The following is a 19,664-nucleotide window of genomic DNA, read 5'->3' as shown; positions in this document are numbered from 1 at the left end:
GGGGAAGTTGTTTCTGGCCCCCCTATCCCTGGCCCAGCCACCAGCCTCCTGACCAGCTACCCCCGCTGCCCTGCTGACCTCAATTGCCCTGCTGGGCAGCCCGGTGATGGGAGCCCCCGGCCCTGCCGGCCCTCAGGGCTCCCTCCACCAGCCCTCCACCGGGGCTCTCTGGTCCTGGAACATCCGTGGTCTGGCAGATTAGAGAGTCCCAGTTTAGAGAGGTTCAACCTGTAGAACCAAACCTGCTTAGATCCTTTACTTAGGCACCTAAAACACTGTTGGGTTCCCAGTGGGCTATTCTAATCTGGCCCTTAGAAGCCTACGCCTCATCAAAAGACAGCGGGACTTGGGCTTTTAGGCTGTGTCTAGACTACATGACTCCATTGACGGAGCCATATAGATTAGGGTTGTAGGCAAAGGGAAATGAAGCGGCGATTTAAATAATCACCGCTTCATTTAAATGGCTGCCGCGCTGAGCCGACAAACAGCTGATCAGCTGTTTGTCAGCTCAGCATGCTAGTCTGGACGCTCCGCTGTCGAAATCAAAGCCCTTTGTCGACCACCCCGCTATTCCTCGTGGGATGAGGTTTACCGGGGCTGTCAACAAAGGGCTTTGATGTTGACCGCGGAGCATCCAGACTAGCGTGCTGAGTCGACAAACAGCTGATCAGCTGTTTGTCGGCTCAGCGCGGCAGCCATTTAAACTTAAATGAAGCGGCGATTATTTAAATCGCCTCTTCATTTCCTTTTGCCCAATAAACAAATCTACATGGCTCCGTCGACGGAGCCATGTAGTGTAGACATACCCTTAAGTGTCCAAGTCATGTTTGAAAAGTCAGGGTCCTAAAATCAAGTGGCTGCTTTTGAAGATGTTGCCTGTGCGCCTTTAAATTCATTGTAGTGTTGTCAGTTTGTACCAGCTGTGGATCTGGCCCTAAGCAGAGAATTTCTAGGGGGAGACATCAGTTCTGATGCATGTTCTTTTTTTCCCCAGGTTCTATGCTGCTGAAATCATTTGTGGTTTACAATTTCTTCATTCAAAAGGAATAATCTACAGGTAGTTGTACATTTTGTGATCTAATACCCAGCACAGTTAGCTTTTATCTTCAACATATTGATTGTACCTGCCAGTGTGTAGTTTGTTATTCTTACTCCGATGGAATATAAAAAACACTTTATTTTTCAACCCATTCATCATTATATTTTGAGACAGATAGCCTGGAAAAGTCTCAGTCATATGCACACTTTTTGGGATCCCATCCTACTCCAGTTGAAGTCGTTGCCCAGTGTGTAGTCCCAAACCAGTTTGAGATGTTCTTGACATTTACATAGTGCCTTGCATGCAAAGATCCCAAAGACATGAGTACAAACCATGAGGCCAGACCTACCCCTATATGTCCATTCAGCACAGCCCACTAACTTCATTAGAAGTTTTGAGTGCCCCAGGGAAGCATACTTAGAGCTCATATGTAGAAGGACTGCTTTGCCCGGTCATTTCAATGCCGCCACATCTAGACCATAAGGCAGCAGCTTGTATTAAAAGAAGAAAAAAATAAAGTACAGGGAGGAAGTGCTCCAATAGAAGTGCAAACAGGTTTTAGATAGGTAAAACGTTCTTACCCAATAGGAATTTATCCAGGTCACCAGTGTGAATTATGATCCTAGTTGTCCAGAAAAGACATGGGATCTTTATTGATCCAGAGTAGCTCAATCCAATGTGCCTTCTCTAAGCACAGGTGTAAAGCCTAGACAAGGCATATGGAACCATGCTGCCAATTGTGTGCATATATAACAATCAGGGATTATGTTTAATTCCTTAATAGAGGGTACAGAGACAGTGGGGTATGAAAAGGGCTATTAAAATCAGTCCTGTGGCTCACATTCCCAAGGACAAAAATAGCAGGTGTTCAAAGTAATGATTGAATGTGTGGAAAGTCCTAATTCTTTACAGGACAATTTATCATCCAGTATTAAGGTAAAAATTAGTTGTTAAATTATCACCTTATAAAATGAGCACACACACAGTTCACTGAAAGAAAATTAGAAAATTCTCAGAAGTAGCACTGCTTCCTGAAACCCAAATCAATTTATTTCCAGGTTAGTCAGGAAGTTTAAACATGACAACAGAGTTACAATGGAGTGATTTGATTACAAACAATTTACCCTTTGAAACAAAAACTTTGAATGATCTAATTCTTTTAACTCATATGAAATAATAATAATAATAATAATAATAATGTTCAATATGAGAGTCATATCATTGATATTAAACTAAGAATTTATATTAAACTAAGACGATGCTATCTAGCGTCTGGTTTGGGTACACATCCCATTGTCTTAATCCCAAGAGTTCTTGAACATTTACAACTCTCATTGATTTCAAAGAGAGTTTAACGAGTGATTAGCGCTTTTCAGGAAGTATCCAATAGAGTTAGCGAGAGACCAATGCTCAACATCTCTGAAAATCAGTTTATTTAGGTCCCTAGTATGAATCAGGGCAACTAACCTCTCACACCCACTTTCAAAAATGTTGACCTAAATTTTAATAAACAGCCCGGCGTTTAGTTTGCATGTTCATAGTCTGTTGCTTGAGCCAGTAAAACTGTGGCCGATCACTAATGGAGGTGATTGTTTGTTTCAATCTGTCAGAAGAAAATCAGCAGTAGCAGCCTTTTGTGTCAGAGGAAAAAAAGTCAGTGAAACTGGAAATGACAACATGAAAATATGTTGCCTGGAAAATAAATGCAACTGTTGCCTCTATATTTCTCATTGATCAATAATTCAGCTTTTATCATAGCAGTAATCTAGCAGCAGGAGACTGTTGTCCCGTGACAATGTTTTCGTCCGCTGGTATTATTTATGATCCCTGTTTTTAAACATCGGTGTTTTGTCTGGGATTTTCAATAGCACCTCGGGGAGTTAAGCATCTCAGTTGAGTGGGATTTCTCATTTCCAGGGTCATTTCTGTGTGGGCACCTCTTTGTTCTGTGGGAATGTGCAGGATTCGTTGGCTTGCTTTGCTTTTTATTTCCCCCATACGCGTTGATTCTCTCCAACCTCCCTGCTTCACACAGCAGCCTTCAGCATGTACAGCCTCAGAGGAGGACTTTGCAGTAGTGTGTGAAGGACTTATGTAAATACAGCTAGCAATGCCCTGGGAGGGAAAAGGTGATGGATGTTCTGCTTATCTTCTGGGGCGCTCCCAGCCATTGCAAGTCAGCTGGCTGCGGCTTCTGTGTGATTGGTTTTTTGAACTAGCTAGATCAAAGCTAGCTCCGCTGGATCGCCATGTGCTGCTATGCACAGGCGCCTCTAGTGGCATTCTAAATGCACCCATTGTGGCATTCCATTTTGGAGGCGGGGCTTGTGTGGAAGTATATTTGGGCCTTTGTCTCAATTTCCAGGAATTCCTAACATCCCTCCCCACCCTCAGAAGCAGAGCTGCTCATGTTGCTATTTCCTGTGGGTTGCTGCAGGGCTGCCAAATGAGAAAGAGGAAGCAAAAAGCTTCCTTCTTTGGGCACCCTGACTCAGCAGTGAGGTAAAAACCACAGCCCATGTTTCCCTGAGTGCAAGATGGGCATCTTCCTTGTGTGCCCTGGGGTTCAAGGCAGCTCAAAGGAGTTGGAGGCAGGGGAGAAGACCATTCTTGCCCCTCCTACACAGGATATTTTCTCTTGGAGCTTCCAGGAAGTCAATACAGCTCTATGCTGCTCTCCATTAATCTTCACAATGCCCTCCTGGAGCATGGTAGCTACAGTAACTATTAATCAGCTCATAGGACAGGTGAGAAAATGGGAATGGACAGTGTTAACTCACTGAGTTGGCCACAGAAGCTATGTCTACACAGCAGCGTTATTTCGAAATAACAGTGCGCGTCTACACTACAAGCCATTATTCCGAAATAATGTCGAGCTAAAGGACTTCTTACCCTGACTCCTGTAACCCTCATTTCACGAGGAGTAAGGGAAGTCGAGGGAAAATTCAACTTCTTGCTGTGTAGACAGGGCCAAAAGCCGAATTAAGCTATTTCGACTTCAGCTGTGCAATTGATGTAGCTGAAGTTGTGTAGCTTAATTCGACTTTAGCCCTGCTGTGTAGACATACCCAGAGATTTCTGGGGTCAGGATGGACACCTTGACCTCTCTGTTTGTGGTCTCAAATTACCAAATCTTGTCTGTCTCCCACTGCAATAATATAATATATTATATTAGTGCTTGTGCTTCTGGATAACATTTCCACAGGAGATGTTCACTTTGCTTTTCTCTTGCAGAGATTTGAAGCTAGATAATGTTTTGTTAGACAAGGACGGGCATATCAAAATCGCTGACTTTGGGATGTGTAAGGAGAACATGTTTGAAGATGCAAAGACGAGCACTTTCTGCGGAACCCCAGATTACATTGCTCCCGAGGTAGGTATGACCTGTATTTAGGGCAAATCTGTGCTCAGTCCTATCTGCACAAAGCCCACTAACGTTCAATGAGGTTGCACGGTTGTTACTGAAGGTATAATGTAGTCCTGTGGTTGCTTCATTTTCTTTGAGGAAACACAATGATTAATCACTTGAAGAGCGGGGTTAAAAGCACACCCTGTTCTTTGCAAATGGTTTCCCTAGTTAGAAGTTGGATTTCAGTTTGGATTGTTGGTCGCCTTTATTGCTGTCTGTGAACACAGGTGCTGTCTCCAGGGCCACAGCTGTTCGACTGCACCACCAAACAGCTATTTGGTGTCTCAGGGAGGAACTTGAGGGAACACAGAGAGTAGGGCGCAGCAGGCGGATAGGGACCTCAGGAAATGAGTGATGCAGGGGTGGGAAGAGGCAGAGCCTTGGGGTGAAGGGGCAGAGCAGGGGCAGGAAGAGGTAAAATGAGGATAGGCTTTGGGGAAGGGTGGAGTGAGGATAGGGCCTTTGGGCAAAGCAGGGGTGGAACAACCCAAGGAAAATGAGAAGTCAGTGCCTAAGCCTGTGAACATTCCTACAGCTGAAATGTTGATCAGGCAACGGTTTGTGGACCACAGACTTTGCAGCCTAAGAGGTTGAATCAAGAAATGAAATTTGATCTGTGATTATAATCAGCTCCCGCCTGAAATGAATTTCACTTAAAGGTAGCTCATCCAATCAGGGGACAGAAATACCATGAGATCAAATATCAGAGGGGTAGCCATGTTAGTCTGAATCTGCAAAAGCGGCGAAGAGCGGCAAGGAGTCCTATGGCACCTCATAGACTAACTGAAGTGTAGGAGCATAAGCTTTCATGGGCAAAGATGCATCTGACGAAGTGGGTCTTTGCCCATGAAAGCTTATGCTCCTACACTTCAGTTAGTCTATAAGGTGCCACAGGACTCCTCGACGCTTCATTAGTCTATAAGGTGCCACAGGACTCCTCACCGCTTCATGAGATCAAAGTGACCAGTCGTGAAACTCAATAGAAAATCTGGAATGATCAACTGAATCCTCCCTGAGTTCAACTGGATGTAGGCATGGATCAAAAGGGTTTTTTGTAAAAGGGATGGATGAGTGCCTGCATTAGTGCTCCCTGAACTAGGGCATCTAGGGTGCATCTAGACAGCTCCCCCGCACAACTTTTGCTAGAATCCAGGAGCTTCTCTCTCCTCCTCCCCTGGTTCCTGCCAGGGGTGCCTTCCTATTCCCCCTCTTCCCCAGTCTGTTGTTCCTGCTGGGGGTCTGGGGCTTCCTTCCTTCCCTCCCTCCCGCACACCTGGCTCCTATTGGGAGCCTGGGGCTCTCTCGTTTGCTTCCCTGCCTGCCAGCTGCATGGTTCCTGCTGTGGGCCTGGGGATTCACTCAGGCATTCCAGTACACATGGCTGAGTAGGGGCACCCAAAAAATTTGGTGCCCACAATTTTCGAGTGCTCTATGCAGCCACGTATTTTGCGTATGCCTCAAAACCGCCATGGCCCACCCCCCAACATTCATCTTCCCCCTGGCCTCACCCTGTTCTGGCGCTCCTGCCTTTGTGGTTGATCTGGCTGTGTGTTCACTCCAGCTGCAAGCACACAGAGATCTTACTGTGGAGAGACTTCGACTAATTTGTCAGCAAGCCACAGGTTTCTCAGGAAGGAAGAGACCCCAAGAAAGAGCCTTCAAAGCATCATGCATGGCATTTGCTCTGTAATCCATTTCTTTGTCTTTCAACCCTCCATTCCCTGAGTTTAGTGTTGTCATGATAGATACTGGTGCTTGCCAGACAGCTTTTAAACACTTTGTTTTCCCCCCACCTTGTATTTTGTCAATCTTTTACTGCACTCCGGGGGCCTGATTCTGATCTCAGCTGTAGCAGTGCAATTCAAGAGCAGCTCTGTCAGAGTCATTGGAACGACAGCGGCTTGACGCTGGTGGCCACGAGATCACAATCAAGTTGCCAGAGGCTTTTATTCAGCTTCAGCATTCATTTAAAGAAACCTTTTTTGTGATCCAATACCAGAGTCAGTGCCTCCAAGAGAATCCATTCCCTGCAGTGACACAGTTATTTGTTATTATTATTATTATTTGTATTGAGATAGCGTCTTGAATTCCTCACTGAGACTGGGGCTCCACTCTACCATGTGCTAGACTTGCATAGTCCTATGGAGCTTACAAGCTAACTAGATAAGGCAGATGGAGGGTGGGAAGGGAAATGGACACAGTGGTAAATTGACTCACCCAAGGTGACACAGTAGGTCAGTAGCAGAGCCAGGAATGGCCTGCAGGTATTCTGACTCCCACACCAGTGCTCTGTTCTCCAGACCACACTGCTTCACACACACACACACACAGTGGCTGGATTTGCACTCGTAGGCACAGGGGAGGAGCATAATGAACTTCCCCTCCATTTCTTAATATGGACAACTCACAGTGGGCAGAAGCTGAATGAAAAAGGGTGGGAAAGGGAGGGATGAGGGTTGGGTATGGCTGGCATAACCCCTACAACAGGGGTGGGGAAACTTTTTTGAGTCAGGGGCCACTGACTCTCAGAAAAATCAGTCGACGGCCACAAGTGAGAAGCCAAAAAAACAACAACAACAACAACAACAAAAACCACACCTCACTGATGTGGTCCTTAACTGAGAAGACGACACTCCCCACGATCACCTTAAAAACCAGAGCTTAGTGGGGCCCAGGCTAGTAGATTTTGTTGCTCCAGTCCCACAGCAAACAGGGTCCCCAGTGCTGGGGGGATTAGCATTGCACCTCGGGGGCTGGATATAGGCAAGCCAGGCACTGCATCCTGCCCCTGGGCCTGAGGTCCCCACTCCTGCCCTAGAGCGAACCATGTCAGAGCTGAGGCAGCTTTCTCAGAACCCCCAGGAAGAATTCTGCCCGACGCTCCCATAGTTCCATGGGTTCAGCTCCAGGATGGCCAGAGTGGACAGAAAGTATCCAATGTTATCTACTTGCATTTGGGGCCCAACCAGCAATCTGCCTTTGCTAAAACACCATTGACTTACCAGGCCTCGATCCCACATCTGGCACTGAAACACTGTCATGTTGCCCTATCTCACTGGCCTCGGTGGGAGATATCCCTTCCCATTCAAACAGTGGCTGCCAGCAAACCCACACCTGTATCTTTTGCCACCTGCCAGATGGCTCACACACACCATTCAGTGTGGACGCTATCTCGCATGTAAGCTGTGATTACTATGGACAGAGTGGCCACCAGGGCACCTGTGCTTTTTCCTCTTCTTTCAAAAGAACTCCCTCTTTCCCATCCACACACACCTTTTTTCCAAAAGAGCTCTCTCTCATAGAAAGAGGATTACCTATGCCGAAAACCCGCCTCTGTTCTTTCAATTTACTTTCAGAAGAAGCGATTTCAGTGTGGATGTAACTCATGTTGTGTCAGGAAAATGGCCGTTTTTCTGACAAAACTCTGTAGTGTAGACACACCCTGTGAGAAGAGTGTGCCGGTGAGTCTATGCCAACCAGAGGCTGCTGTGGGAAATCATCCTGTTGCCGGTTAGAATAGCATTGCGCCTGTTCTTCTCAGTCCACGCAGCTGTAGAGAGGTCCAAGTCCGGCCGCTCATTGGACACCATCTAATAGACTATTGATGTCACATGTTTTGTCTCTGCCTTTCCCACTCCCTGCCAACCTCCCTCTGCCATAGATTTTGCTGGGGCAGAAATACAACACTGCGGTTGACTGGTGGTCGTTTGGCGTCCTTCTGTATGAGATGCTGATTGGCCAGTCTCCTTTCCATGGTCAAGATGAAGAGGAGCTTTTCCAGTCCATCCGCATGGATAATCCATTCTACCCTCGCTGGCTCAACAAGGATGCAAAAGACATCCTAGTGAAGGTAAGACAGCACAGCCCTCCCACTGTTACAGGTCAACTACTTTTTGCCAGAATGCTAACCTCTTGCCTTGATTTTTGCATTTCCTCACTGGCGTGCAGTGAGTACAGTGGTGAGAAATAATTTTGATTATATAAAGTGGGGCTTTTTTTCAAGACTCTCAGAGCACAATGGGTCTGAGCTAAAGCCCTCTCGGTCCTAAGCTTACATTGATCTCCATGTTGTCTTCATTCCCCACCATGTTCTCTCATGTCTCATATTAGTCTGCTTGGTTTGGACTTGAAGGAAGGACCATGTTATTTATATGTCAGTAAAGTCACATGGTAATGGATCACACTCGATCAATAATAATCATAGAGAAAGAGAATTCTCTGTTCTATGTATGTATAGCACCTAGCGCAGTAAGACTCAAGCCTGTAGGAACCCCTATAATAAGAATAATAAACATTAATGAAGTACACACAGTCTTGCTTAAACAATGCACAGTGTGAAAGTAGAGATCACGAAGACCTGAGTAGGCATCTGTTTTATGTGCATGATGCCCTCTTTCTGCACAAGCAGACTGAGCCTTTGTTCGCTTTATTTAATGTAGTCTCAGGAACGGAACTTATCCTTGTTGCTCATCATCAAACTCCCTTGATGATCAGTTCCCATTATCACTGAATGTGTATAATTCAACATGTTATTTAGCTCCGTTAGAAAAAGCACATCATTTTAGCTGAGCGGACTCTGCATACCTGACTTACAGCTGTGCAATCAATGTCCTTTGGTCTATTTCAGCTCTGCGGCCAGGTTAGGATTTGCTGCTGCAAATGAGAGTAGCTGGGATTGTCTCCCTTGGGCCCTAGACCTTATTGCTGTTTATTATTTGTTGAGCAGCAGCTGTGTGTTCGCTAAGGAGCATGCACATTAAAGACATGGTCCTGCCCCAAAGGACAGGCATCCTGTTTCAGATAAAAGGCCCATTCTTCAAAAGACCTCACGACTGGGGCCAAAGAGTTTACCACTCAATTTCTTGTGCTGAGATCTATGGGAGATGTTTGGTCCTAAGCATTTTGGAAAATCTGGCCACTAGAGGTGGGTGGGAATTTTTTTTTTTTCTGTCCTGCAAAAGTTTCCAATATTTTTTTAAAATTGTCCTGTTCTCTAAGGGGACGACAACAGAGGCCTTTCAAATATGTTTATGAAAGCACAGTAAGAGAGACCTGTAGCCACTAGCCTGGTCTGAGAGAGATGGAACTTGAACTTAGAATCTGCTGAGATGTGGCTGCCCTCACTGGACCTTTTGGATGTCAAGAGGGAAGTGTCTGTCTTGCTCTAAGCAGAAATTCCATCCTGGACATAAGAAACCTCTCTCAATGAAAGTTTCATCACCCCGGATATGTCTTGGTCTCTCTAATGGTGACCTTTGGGCCACCACACAAAGTCTCATTTTTGTCAAATTGGCATTGTCTAGTGAAAACGCATTTTCTCTGCACAGTCCTGACCAATTCTCCTCCCATTTAGGTGCCCGCAGGAGAAAAACTGTATCATAGGCATTCCGTCCTTTTCTAGGACCTGGACTGTGGCCACACACCCTGTGCCACCTCTTCTCCCGAGGCCCCTGCTCGTCTTTACAGCCAGTAAAAAATGGGAAAGCCCTGGTCCCTTGGGCCGCCCCTAGGCCATGGTGAAAGTGCTGTCAGAAGGAGAGACAACACACAGAGCTCAAGGGGTGGTTTCTCAGTAGTGTTGCCACAACTCAGCCGCCTTTCTAACTCAGAGAGCCCCACGACATGCAAGACCAGACGACTGGACTGCTTGGTTGCTAGGGCAACACCCGCCTTAGGATGGAGCCATCCTTCAAGGCCTAAGTTTTCCAATGCTGATTCCTCAGATTTATTTACAAAGTATTCTCTCTCACAGAGCACTGACAGACCCCAGTTACTGACTGGCGGGATTGAACCTGGGAGGTTGGCAGGGAGTGGGAAAGGCAGAGACAAAACATGTGACATCCCAGATGGGAAGCGACTGTCTAGGAAGGAGCATGGCGGAAAGGGATCTAGGGGTCATAGTGGACCACAAGTTGAATATGAGTCAACAGTGTGACGCTGTTGCAAAAAAAGCAAATATGATTCTAGGTTGTATCAACAGGTGTGTTGTAAGCAAAACTCGTGAAGTCATTCTGCCGCTCTACTCTGCACTAGTTAGGCCTCAGCTGGAGTACTGTGTCCAGTTCTGGGCGCCACATTTCAAGAAAGATGTGGAGAAATTGGAAAGGGTACAGAGAAGAGCGACAAGAATGATTAAAGGTCTAGAGAACATGACCTTTGAAGCCAGGCTTCATGAACTGGGCTTGTTTAGTTTGGAAAAAAGAAGATTAAGGGGGGACATGATAGCGATTTTCAAATATCTAAAAGGGTGTCACAAGGAGGAAGGAGAAAATTTGTTCCTCTTGGTTTCTGAGAACAGGACAAGGAGTAATGGGCTTAAAGTGCAGCAGGGGAGGTTTAGATTGGACATTAGGAAAAAATTCCTAACTGTCAGGGTGGTCAAATATTGGAATAAATTGCCAAGGGAGGTGGTGGAATCTCCCTCTCTGGAGATATTTAAGAACAGGTTAGATAGACATCTGTCAGGGATGGTGTAGACGGAGCTTGGTCCTGCCTTGTGGGCAGGGGGCTGGACTCGATGACCTCTTGAGGTCCCTTCCAGTCCTATTATTCTATGATTCTATGATCTCCAGAGCTTAGTGTATAAGCTTCTAGCATATGAGCTAACGCTGGATGGCTCTGAGCTATGCCTGTAGAGCAGACTCAGTCTCTTTCTAAGTAGTCTTGGTGACACTAGATGGGACAGACCACCACACCCACAAACATGGGCAGCGAGTGAACCCCTGGTGCCAGGCGGCTGGCTCCAACCCATCCCTGCCCCTTTTGCCTGAGGCCATGCCCCTTCTGTACTCTCTGAAGACCAGCCCCTATTGAAGCCATGGGCCCTTGCCCCAAGCTACCAACCCCAACTCCAGGGCAGTGCAGCCCCGGTCCCTCCTGGCTTGAGAGCACTAGAAAGTGAAACAACACAGCTCCATCCTCCCCTAGCCCTGGTGCTCTGGAGAGCCAGGCATTATGGCCCCAGCTGTCCCAGCCACCAGTATCTGTGCTGGGCAGGGGGGTGCAGTTGGAGTGGTGCCAGCCCCAGCGCAAGGCAGGGGGCAACGCGATGGGAGCAGCCCCAGCACCTGGAGGACAGATGGCATAGCACGGCCCCAGCAGCACACCATGGCCCCCCGCCTGCCTGCCTCAGCTTCTGGCATAGGAACCGCAAGCAAGAGGGGCCTGGAGCTGGAATATAGGCTGTTGGAAATGGGGGGCCTTCCCTTGCGTGGGATACCTCCCACCCATACCCACAAGGTGTGTGGGTTGCACTCACCCGGGTGATTGTGCACCTGTGTAATTGCACAAGCATTTGTGCGGGCAAACAAGCGCAGTAACTGTGCATCTCAGCACCTATTTTGTACATACCGTTGGCTTGGGCCCCTATACATTTTGAGGGCAGAACTTAGTGGCAGCCATTGAAAAATTGGCCTCCAACATCGGACAGAAATAATGAGGACAGGGCCAGAAGATGCACCTTCCCGCTTGACCAGTGGGGCTAGGAATCAGCACCACTTTGCCAACAAGAGTCACATTCTGACTGGGTAGAAGAGCTCCCATGGGTGAGAGCTACCGTGGCTACCTGTGTGCTGGTGCAGACGGCGCCGTCCGCTGTAGAATAAAGGCCTCGTCTCTCTGCTATCTTCCAGCTTTTCGTGAGAGAACCTGAGAGGAGGCTGGGAGCAAAGGGCAACATCCGCCAACACGCCTTTTTCCAGGAGATCAACTGGGAGGTTCTGGAACAGCGGGCAGTGGAGCCACCGTTCAAACCCAGAGTGGTAAGGACTAATCTCAGGGTTCGCCTCTCAAACGCTTTTCTTACCACGTTCTTTGCCCCAGCGTTCTCCCTACCATATGGAAGCAGGTACAAGCTGCCACGGGCAGTGAGTAATCAAGGCAAAGGAAGGCATTGCCTTCTCAAGACACAGGTGGCCTCACCTAATATGCTCCTGCTGGCCGGAAAGGCTGGGGCCACGGGGTTGCCGGGCTTGGTCTGTGGTGTGGCTGCCCAGCTGCCCAGTGCTCCAACCAGTTATGCTGCTCAGCTGGCTAGGAGTGCTGGGGCTGTGGTGCAGCTGCCCCAGGGGTCATAGCTGGGGCTGAGGGGTGGGGGAGCTGGAGCTGTGAAGCTGCCTGGCACTGGAGGCAGGGGGATGTGCTAGGTTTTGGGGGTGGCAGCAGCTATAATGGAGGGAATAGGGGGTGCAGGGCTGGGCTCCAGTGGACAGAGAAGGGGCGGGGGCTTGGGAAGAAGGGGCGGGGGCTTGGGAAGAAGGGGCGGGGCTGGGATTTGCCTTCACCCACCACCCTTGCAAGCAGCCTATTAGAGCAGCTTGACAGGAAAGCATCAATGGGATTCTGACCAACACTTTCTAATTGTGGTCATCTCAAGTCAGACACCCTGGGCAACATTTTCACGCTTCAGGGTCTCACGTCAGGGAAATCAATCCACTTTTAGGCACTTGGGGCCTTATTTTCAGTTGTGCTGATTTCCCACTTGCAGCACCTACGGACTTCACCTGGAGTTGTGGGAACTCTTCCCTTCTCTTCTGCAAATCAGGCCCTGCGGTCTGAACGTGGATTGACTTTGCACATGCAGGATAGACAATACTGGCCTTTGGTTAAGTGCCTAAGTATACACTGAAGTGCCTACCCATAGACATCCAAATGGGAAAATGCTAAACCTCACTTCTGGCACCTCAGAATTTGTGCCAAGGCTGAGCCCCAACACCTGTAGGCGTGGCAGTTGGTAATCTCTGCACTTCTTGGCTTGCTGCATTTGTTATGAATGTAAACCAGTTGCTTGAATCCCGGCACCTCTTTCCAAAATTAAGCATTGGCCCCTTGGGATTCTGCTTCATTACGACACACAGAATTGAGGTTCAAAACCAAATCAAGCCATTAGCTTCTCTATGAAATCTGGAGAACACTGATGTTGCGGATAATAGCAATAGCATTTATATAGCGCTTACAATTCCGCTTTCATATAGATCCCTTTCCCTTCAAAGTCATTTCCAAACACTAGCTAATTAGCCTGCAGAGACTGATACATAAGCATAATTATCCCTGTTTTACAGAAACTCATTTGCTAATGTCCTACACGATAGAATTAATTGGGGTCACACATACACTGTTGCCCATAAAATCTCCCAATTACTTAGATACTATTGTCATAGGTACGTGATTGCCACCAAGCTGCTGGTTATTTTTATATCAAGCTAACCAATATCAGGATGATGGCTACCGAGGCCATGTCTTCACTCCATGGAAGACCGATGGTGCCACAGTCTGGTTAAGACTCGCTAAATCAAACTCAGAGGACACCCTTTCTGGTGGCCAGTACTCCTGCTGATGCATGGAGTAAGGGAAGTTGATGGGAGTGTTTGCTCCCATTGGCCTTGTACTGTAGGGACGCCACCAAGCTCAGCTTGAAGTAGGTTGAGTCCAGCTCCGTATTCGATGTAGCTGGAGTTGCATACTTTAAACTGAGCCTCCAGGTCTATTGTAGTCCTGGCCGTAGACCTGGTCCTCACTTAATAATTAGATTGAACTAGCTACATTGCTCAGGGCTGTGAAAAATCTACACATCACATGGTGTAGATGTGGCTAGATCAATGGAAGGATTATTCTGCCATGCTGCCTAGTGGAGAAGGGGATTAACTATGTCAATCCCCAAATCATTTCCATCGATACAGGAACTGTCTATACTATCGTGCTACAGTAGCTCAGCTGCCTGAAGTAGCTGTGACACTGTAGTGTGGACATGCCCTTAGATACCAACGTTATGGGTTCCTTAAATCAGTGTTTCTCAACCAGTGGTACAAGTACCCTTAGGGGTACTTGAGTGAAGTCTGGGGGTATGTCAATACAACTGAAATTTGGAGAAAACTGAATTTTTGTTTTAAGTTTTACAGTGATTTATTATTTTTATACTTTTTACACCCAAAAATTTCACCACCTACGATTAAGTTGTTTAAACAAATATGTTGCAATGGTAGAAAAAAATTGTGCATCTGAAAACTGTAGGTAGTGGGGATACTTATAATATATATTTTTAAAGGGGTACTTTATAAAAGGTTCAGAAACACTACCTGAAATATACCATTAGATTACATGAGATGAGATTAGATTAAAGGCAAATGCTTTGAAATGAAACATCTGATTTTTTTTTCATTCTTTTCTGCTTTCTTCTTGAAGAAATCCTCAAGTGACTGTAGCAACTTTGACAAGGAATTTCTCAATGAAAAACCTAGACTGTCTTGTGCAGACAGAGCGCTGATTAACAGCATGGACCAGAATATGTTCAGCAACTTTTCATTTGTGAACCCTAAAATGGAGAGGATGTTATCCTGAGATCTGCCCTCCCTGGCACCTTCTTTGTCAAGAGGAATTCTGTGAATTGATTTGAGTAACACTTCTATTAACTGAAAGCTAAGAATGGTTAACAAACAGAAGCACTCACCAGTGAAAGCTAAACCCGTATTGTGGATATCCACCTGGCTGCATCCTGTAGCAGATGTCAAAGTACTTCACTAATGACCAACTCTCTTTCTGGTCTCCTTGGATCTCTTTCTCTTTTCTGGATGCTCTTGAATTTGAAGGCAATAGAAAAGGAGCAGGTACAAAATCCTGTTCACCTTATTCATACATATAATCAGTGGGACACCTCATGTAAGACAACTACATTTCAGCCCTAGTGCTGCTGTTCAATTTGCTACTCCAGTATCTGACCCTGAAGTTCTTATTCAGGCAAAACTTCCATTGCCGGATGTGTGTTCAAGAATTAGGACCTCCTAGAAAGTTACCTTTCTAGGGAGGTCTCTTTGTACACTCCACCTGTGCACCAGCAAAATTGCATGCACATGTACAGGCATTTTGCAAAGACATAGACAGGCCTGCACACATTAAAACAGAGGTGGGGAAACTTTTTTGGATCAGGGGTCGCTGACCCACAGAAAAATCAGTCAGGAGCCACACAAAAGTGAGAAAAACAAAAAAACAAAAACCCTTCACCGACATGGCCCTTAACAGAAGGAGAAAGACACTTCCCACATTCCCCTTGCACACCAGGACCTAGGAGGCCCGAGGCTGATAAATTTGGTGTATTCCAGCCCTGCGGGAGGATGCTGGGGGGAAGGTTAGAGCACCAGCATTGGCACCCCAATGCCAGGGAGGAGCCCCAAGCCTCAGATGCCAGATCCAGGCAAGCCAGGGGCTGCATTCAGCCCTCAGGCCTTAGGTTCCCCACCCCTGCTTTAAAAAACCTTTTTCTATGCAAACGTTTGAATTTGTCCCCACAAAAAACCTTCATACATACAGCTTTTGCAGGTGCACATTCCAACACTTGCATGCACATAAATGTTAGATTTGCTTCGGTGTGCATGCAGGTATTGGCCCAGGCTGTTGTCATGTATGTGTTTTAAAAATCACGTAAACTAAAAATTGAGCTCCTGGGTCAATGCTCTGAGGCTCAATTAGGAGCTTTATTGAGCCTCTCAGCAGTGTCTATGCTTGCAGCTGGAGGTGTGGGTATCCAGGCTAGCTCTGACTGAGCCACTGTGCTAAAATTAGAGTGTAGCTGTGGTTGTGTGAGCATCTGAAGGGCTGAGCTGCCCCAAGTACATGCCTGGCATCTCAGACATACTCAGGGAGGCAAGCCTCTTCCCCAGTCTCTTGTAGTGCTGCATCTGCACAGGGGTGCTGGAATGGGATGCCAGGAGATCATCTCCCTCCCCTCCCCCCCACACAAACACAGATGCACTTTTCAAAGAGAGAGGACTGTGCCCTTCCGTTTTTCACTGATCATAAGGGAGAGCAAGGAGGAGGGGAGAAGAGTGAGCAGCAGTGCGGTCTTGGGGAGAGGGAAAGAGGTTGTTTGGGGGTGTGGCCTCAGGGGTAGGGGCGGTTCAAAGGTGTGGCCTCCGAGAGAAGGAGCAAGATGGGGGCAGAGCCATGGTTCTGGCACCACTGCCCATCTCCCACACATTTAGGGCACTTCCACCCTCCTGCATCTACACTCTGTTGTTAGTGTGCTAGCGCTATCAGAAGTAACGTCAACCTATCTCCTCGAGCTGAGAATCACACCGTCAGTTCTAAGTGTAGATATACCCTAGGGGTATTCACACAAGACTCGGTAAACTCCTGTCCCAGCATCCACCAGGTTCAGGGTAAAATCTGAGCTAGATTCTCTTTGGAAGAATCTGTTTTCCTTCCACATGGTCAGAAATCCAGAGAAACTCTCCCCAAAACATTATTTAGGGATTTTAAGATGGGGCCTTCAGTTGTAGCACTGAAAAGGAGTAATTAGTACTCTCAAAGTCCAAACAACTCAACCCTGCCCTTCAGTACTCTGCAAGGACAAAATTGCACACAACACTCCAAAGATGAGACAATCCATTGCATGAGATGAGAATTATTTTCTCCTAACTGTTGACAAGTTGCTGACCTATGATGTTCTGTTTCAGCATTTGTAGGAATGTAGGTGGGCCAAAAAATATAGCAATAATGAGATTTTAGTGGAAATCCTTTATTTACAATAAATGTACACTGTCTTCTGAGATTTGTGAAACCTTTGTCCTATTTATTGAGATGCCGTTCTAGAGATAGAAATGGAAAGATGTAATGCCTCTAAGTTACTGCTTTTTATGATAGTCTAATGGAAATATTTAGTCTGGTTATGTCAAAGCAGAAATACAGAGCCAGATTCTCTGCTCTCTGTAGCTCTGTTGACTTCAGTGGAGTGATGTTGGTTTATTTCAGCTGGGAATCTGAGTGAATATTTAGGGGTTTCCAAGGGCAATGTAAACTTAGAGACTCATGACAGTTAAAACTGTCTTAGGCTTTCTATCTGTACAACCACGTTCTGGATACCTGTGTCAGTGACCACGGCCCCACATGAGGGAGTAGACACTCAGCATGCTACAGTGATGGGCAGCAGCATGAAAATCTAAGACAGATCTAACCACCTTTTTTAAAAAAAAAGAAATCCCAGTAATGTGAGTCAAATGCTTCTTGATAACTCATTGTTTGTGCTGTATATGTATTGTAGGGAAAAATTGTGCCTACTCTTTGCAGCTAGTCATCATGTTTAATTAGAATCGTTAATTTTTAAAATGTCAGTGCTGTTTGTACAGTTTAATAAAATGTTGTGTATGACTGGCAAATGTGTGCAAATGTGGTAAAAGAACAAAGAAAGGAGATGCTCTGAAAAGCCACTGAAACTGTGAGGTGCGAGCTTCGGAGTCTTGTTTAGGGGCATTTCTCCCAGGAAGTAAGGAATCAAAGTCCGGAAGCATTTGGATATTAAAAACTGTGCTGAACAAATGTCTCTTTCTGTGCAACAGCAGCTCTCAAACCAAATTGGACCTTTACGTGTGAGCATGCGCCTCCCACTGACGTCAATAGAGGGATTTGTTTGTGCACCGTGGGGCCAGCTCCATATCAGATTCACTCCATTGAAGTCGGTGGAGCTATGCCAGTTTATTCAAGCATCAGGTCCTTAATATAAGAAAGAAAAAGGGATAAAAGAAAAGATTCTAATTCTCCTTATCGTCATGCAGGGCTTAATAATGGAGGGGTCGAATATCCACCCTGCTGTTCCAAGTATGCTTACAGAGGCTTAACGTTAGTATGTTGTTTTATAAAGCTCTCAGCATTGGTTTAGTTCCCATTTAAGTCAATGGCTAAACTGCCAGTGCCCCCACAGAAGCAGAATTTGGCCAAATCCCACACTGAAAGTCTTAATGGGGCATGCAAAAGAGGATGGCTCAGTTCTCACTGGCACTTGCACTGAAGTCAATGGAAGCTGCAAGTTCTCAGAACTTCTAGGAAGAAGGAAACTTCCCATTAGGTTCCTCCAGGGGGAACTGATGTGCCCATTTTTAAACATCTGATTTTGTATCTAAATCAAGAGTGTGGGGTGGGCATGTTAAAAAAAAAAAACCCTGACATCAATAGCAATAAAATCACTTCCCTTCCTGCTTGTGGAATTCCAGCCCAGCCTATTCCATGTATAGCCATGTCCCCAAGATTGCAGCATTATCCCTTGTGAGTGCTAACCATGCTCTCCCGGCTCTTGGCTCCGGTTTGGCTGCCTAGTACCGAGGATTGGTATTGCAGAAGTGCAATTTTGGCTATTTCACTTGCCTCCCCCTAACATGGAAATACTGCCCAACAGATACGCCACCCAAGTGCCTCTTCAAAGCGTATCACATGTAATAGCTCCTTGTCTCCGGCTTTGATTTGCATATGAGTTTTGGCTCTGCGGTTTCTTCCAGTTACCTCATCCGGTTTGGTGCGCCACATGGAGGATCGAAGACAGAGGTGGGCAATAATTTTTGATGGGAGGCCACATCAAGATTTTGGAAAGTGGTTGAGGGCCTCACTCTTCCAGGATATTAATGGAAGAGCTGCGGGGTCTGGGATGGAGGTTGGGTGCAGAAGGCAGCTTGGGGTAATGGACTGGGGTGCAGGAAAGAGAGAGAGGAGTCTGGGAGGGAGTTTGGGCAAAGGAGGCGGTTGTGACCTAGGACAGGGGACTGGGGTGCAGGGGTTTGGAATGTGACCTAAGGTAGGAGGGGATTGGGATGGCAGATCTGGGAAGAGGTATGGGGCAGAAGATATGAGTATGTGGAGTGGGGTGGCAGGTGTCTGGGGAAGAGAGGGACTGGGTTGCCAGGTGCAGGCTCTGGCCAGGAGACTTACCAACCAGCAGCCAAACCAGCCTGCCGCGCTAAATGTTTGTAGAGCTTAAAATGTTTCCCAGCCAGCCTGCTTGCCAAGCCACGTGCTTATGTGAATAACTGAACCGAGGGCATGATGCTTCTTGGCTTCCTGTTATTCAAACAGGAAGCTCCCATTGGCCAGTTTCTGTCCAGTAACTAACTGACGGGATTGTACTGGGGGCAGGGGCAGTGCCTGAAACCTTCCCCCTCCCCTCTGGGATCACAGTTTTGGAAAGAGAAACGGTCCCGCAGCTGCTTTTCTGAGCAGTGTGCAGGGCTGCAGGAGAACCTGCCTGAGGCTCCCTGCTGCATCCATGGGCTGGATACAGTGACTTGCCAGGCTGAATGCGGCCCGCGGGCCATATTTTGCCCAGACCTGATATAAGACAAGTTTCATTATTAACACTGTGATCAATGTTAGACATGAACCCAAGCCAAAACCTCCTTTTCCCACGCCCCTCTCTCAGAAGGGGCTTGGGATGTAAATCTGTGGCCAGCCCCTACCACTCAT

At 46.8% G+C, this 19,664-nt stretch overlaps 1 protein-coding gene across 3 annotated transcripts in view; it reads left to right on the top strand.

Annotated features, from left to right (window-relative positions):
• Window positions 1–17,838, top strand: part of PRKCQ (protein kinase C theta) — a 92,757-nt gene extending 74,919 nt beyond the window's left edge. The window contains exons 12-16 of one of the 3 annotated variants that reach the window (XM_014577273.3): window positions 995–1,057; window positions 4,274–4,412; window positions 8,110–8,298; window positions 12,080–12,208; window positions 14,628–17,838. In XM_014577273.3, coding sequence (XP_014432759.1) covers window positions 995–1,057; window positions 4,274–4,412; window positions 8,110–8,298; window positions 12,080–12,208; window positions 14,628–14,783 — 676 coding nt within the window. In that variant the 3' untranslated portion in view covers window positions 14,784–17,838. The remainder of the gene's footprint in view (window positions 1–994; window positions 1,058–4,273; window positions 4,413–8,109; window positions 8,299–12,079; window positions 12,209–14,627) is intronic. The other 2 variants (XM_075925986.1, XM_075925985.1) reach the window with 2 other exon arrangements.
• Window positions 17,839–19,664: the final 1,826 nt, after the last annotated feature.

This window comes from Pelodiscus sinensis, chromosome 1 (assembly GCF_049634645.1).
Source record: "Pelodiscus sinensis isolate JC-2024 chromosome 1, ASM4963464v1, whole genome shotgun sequence".
In the NCBI taxonomy this organism is placed as follows: Eukaryota; Metazoa; Chordata; order Testudines; family Trionychidae; genus Pelodiscus; species Pelodiscus sinensis.
This window is presented reverse-complemented; position numbering and strand designations above follow the sequence as displayed.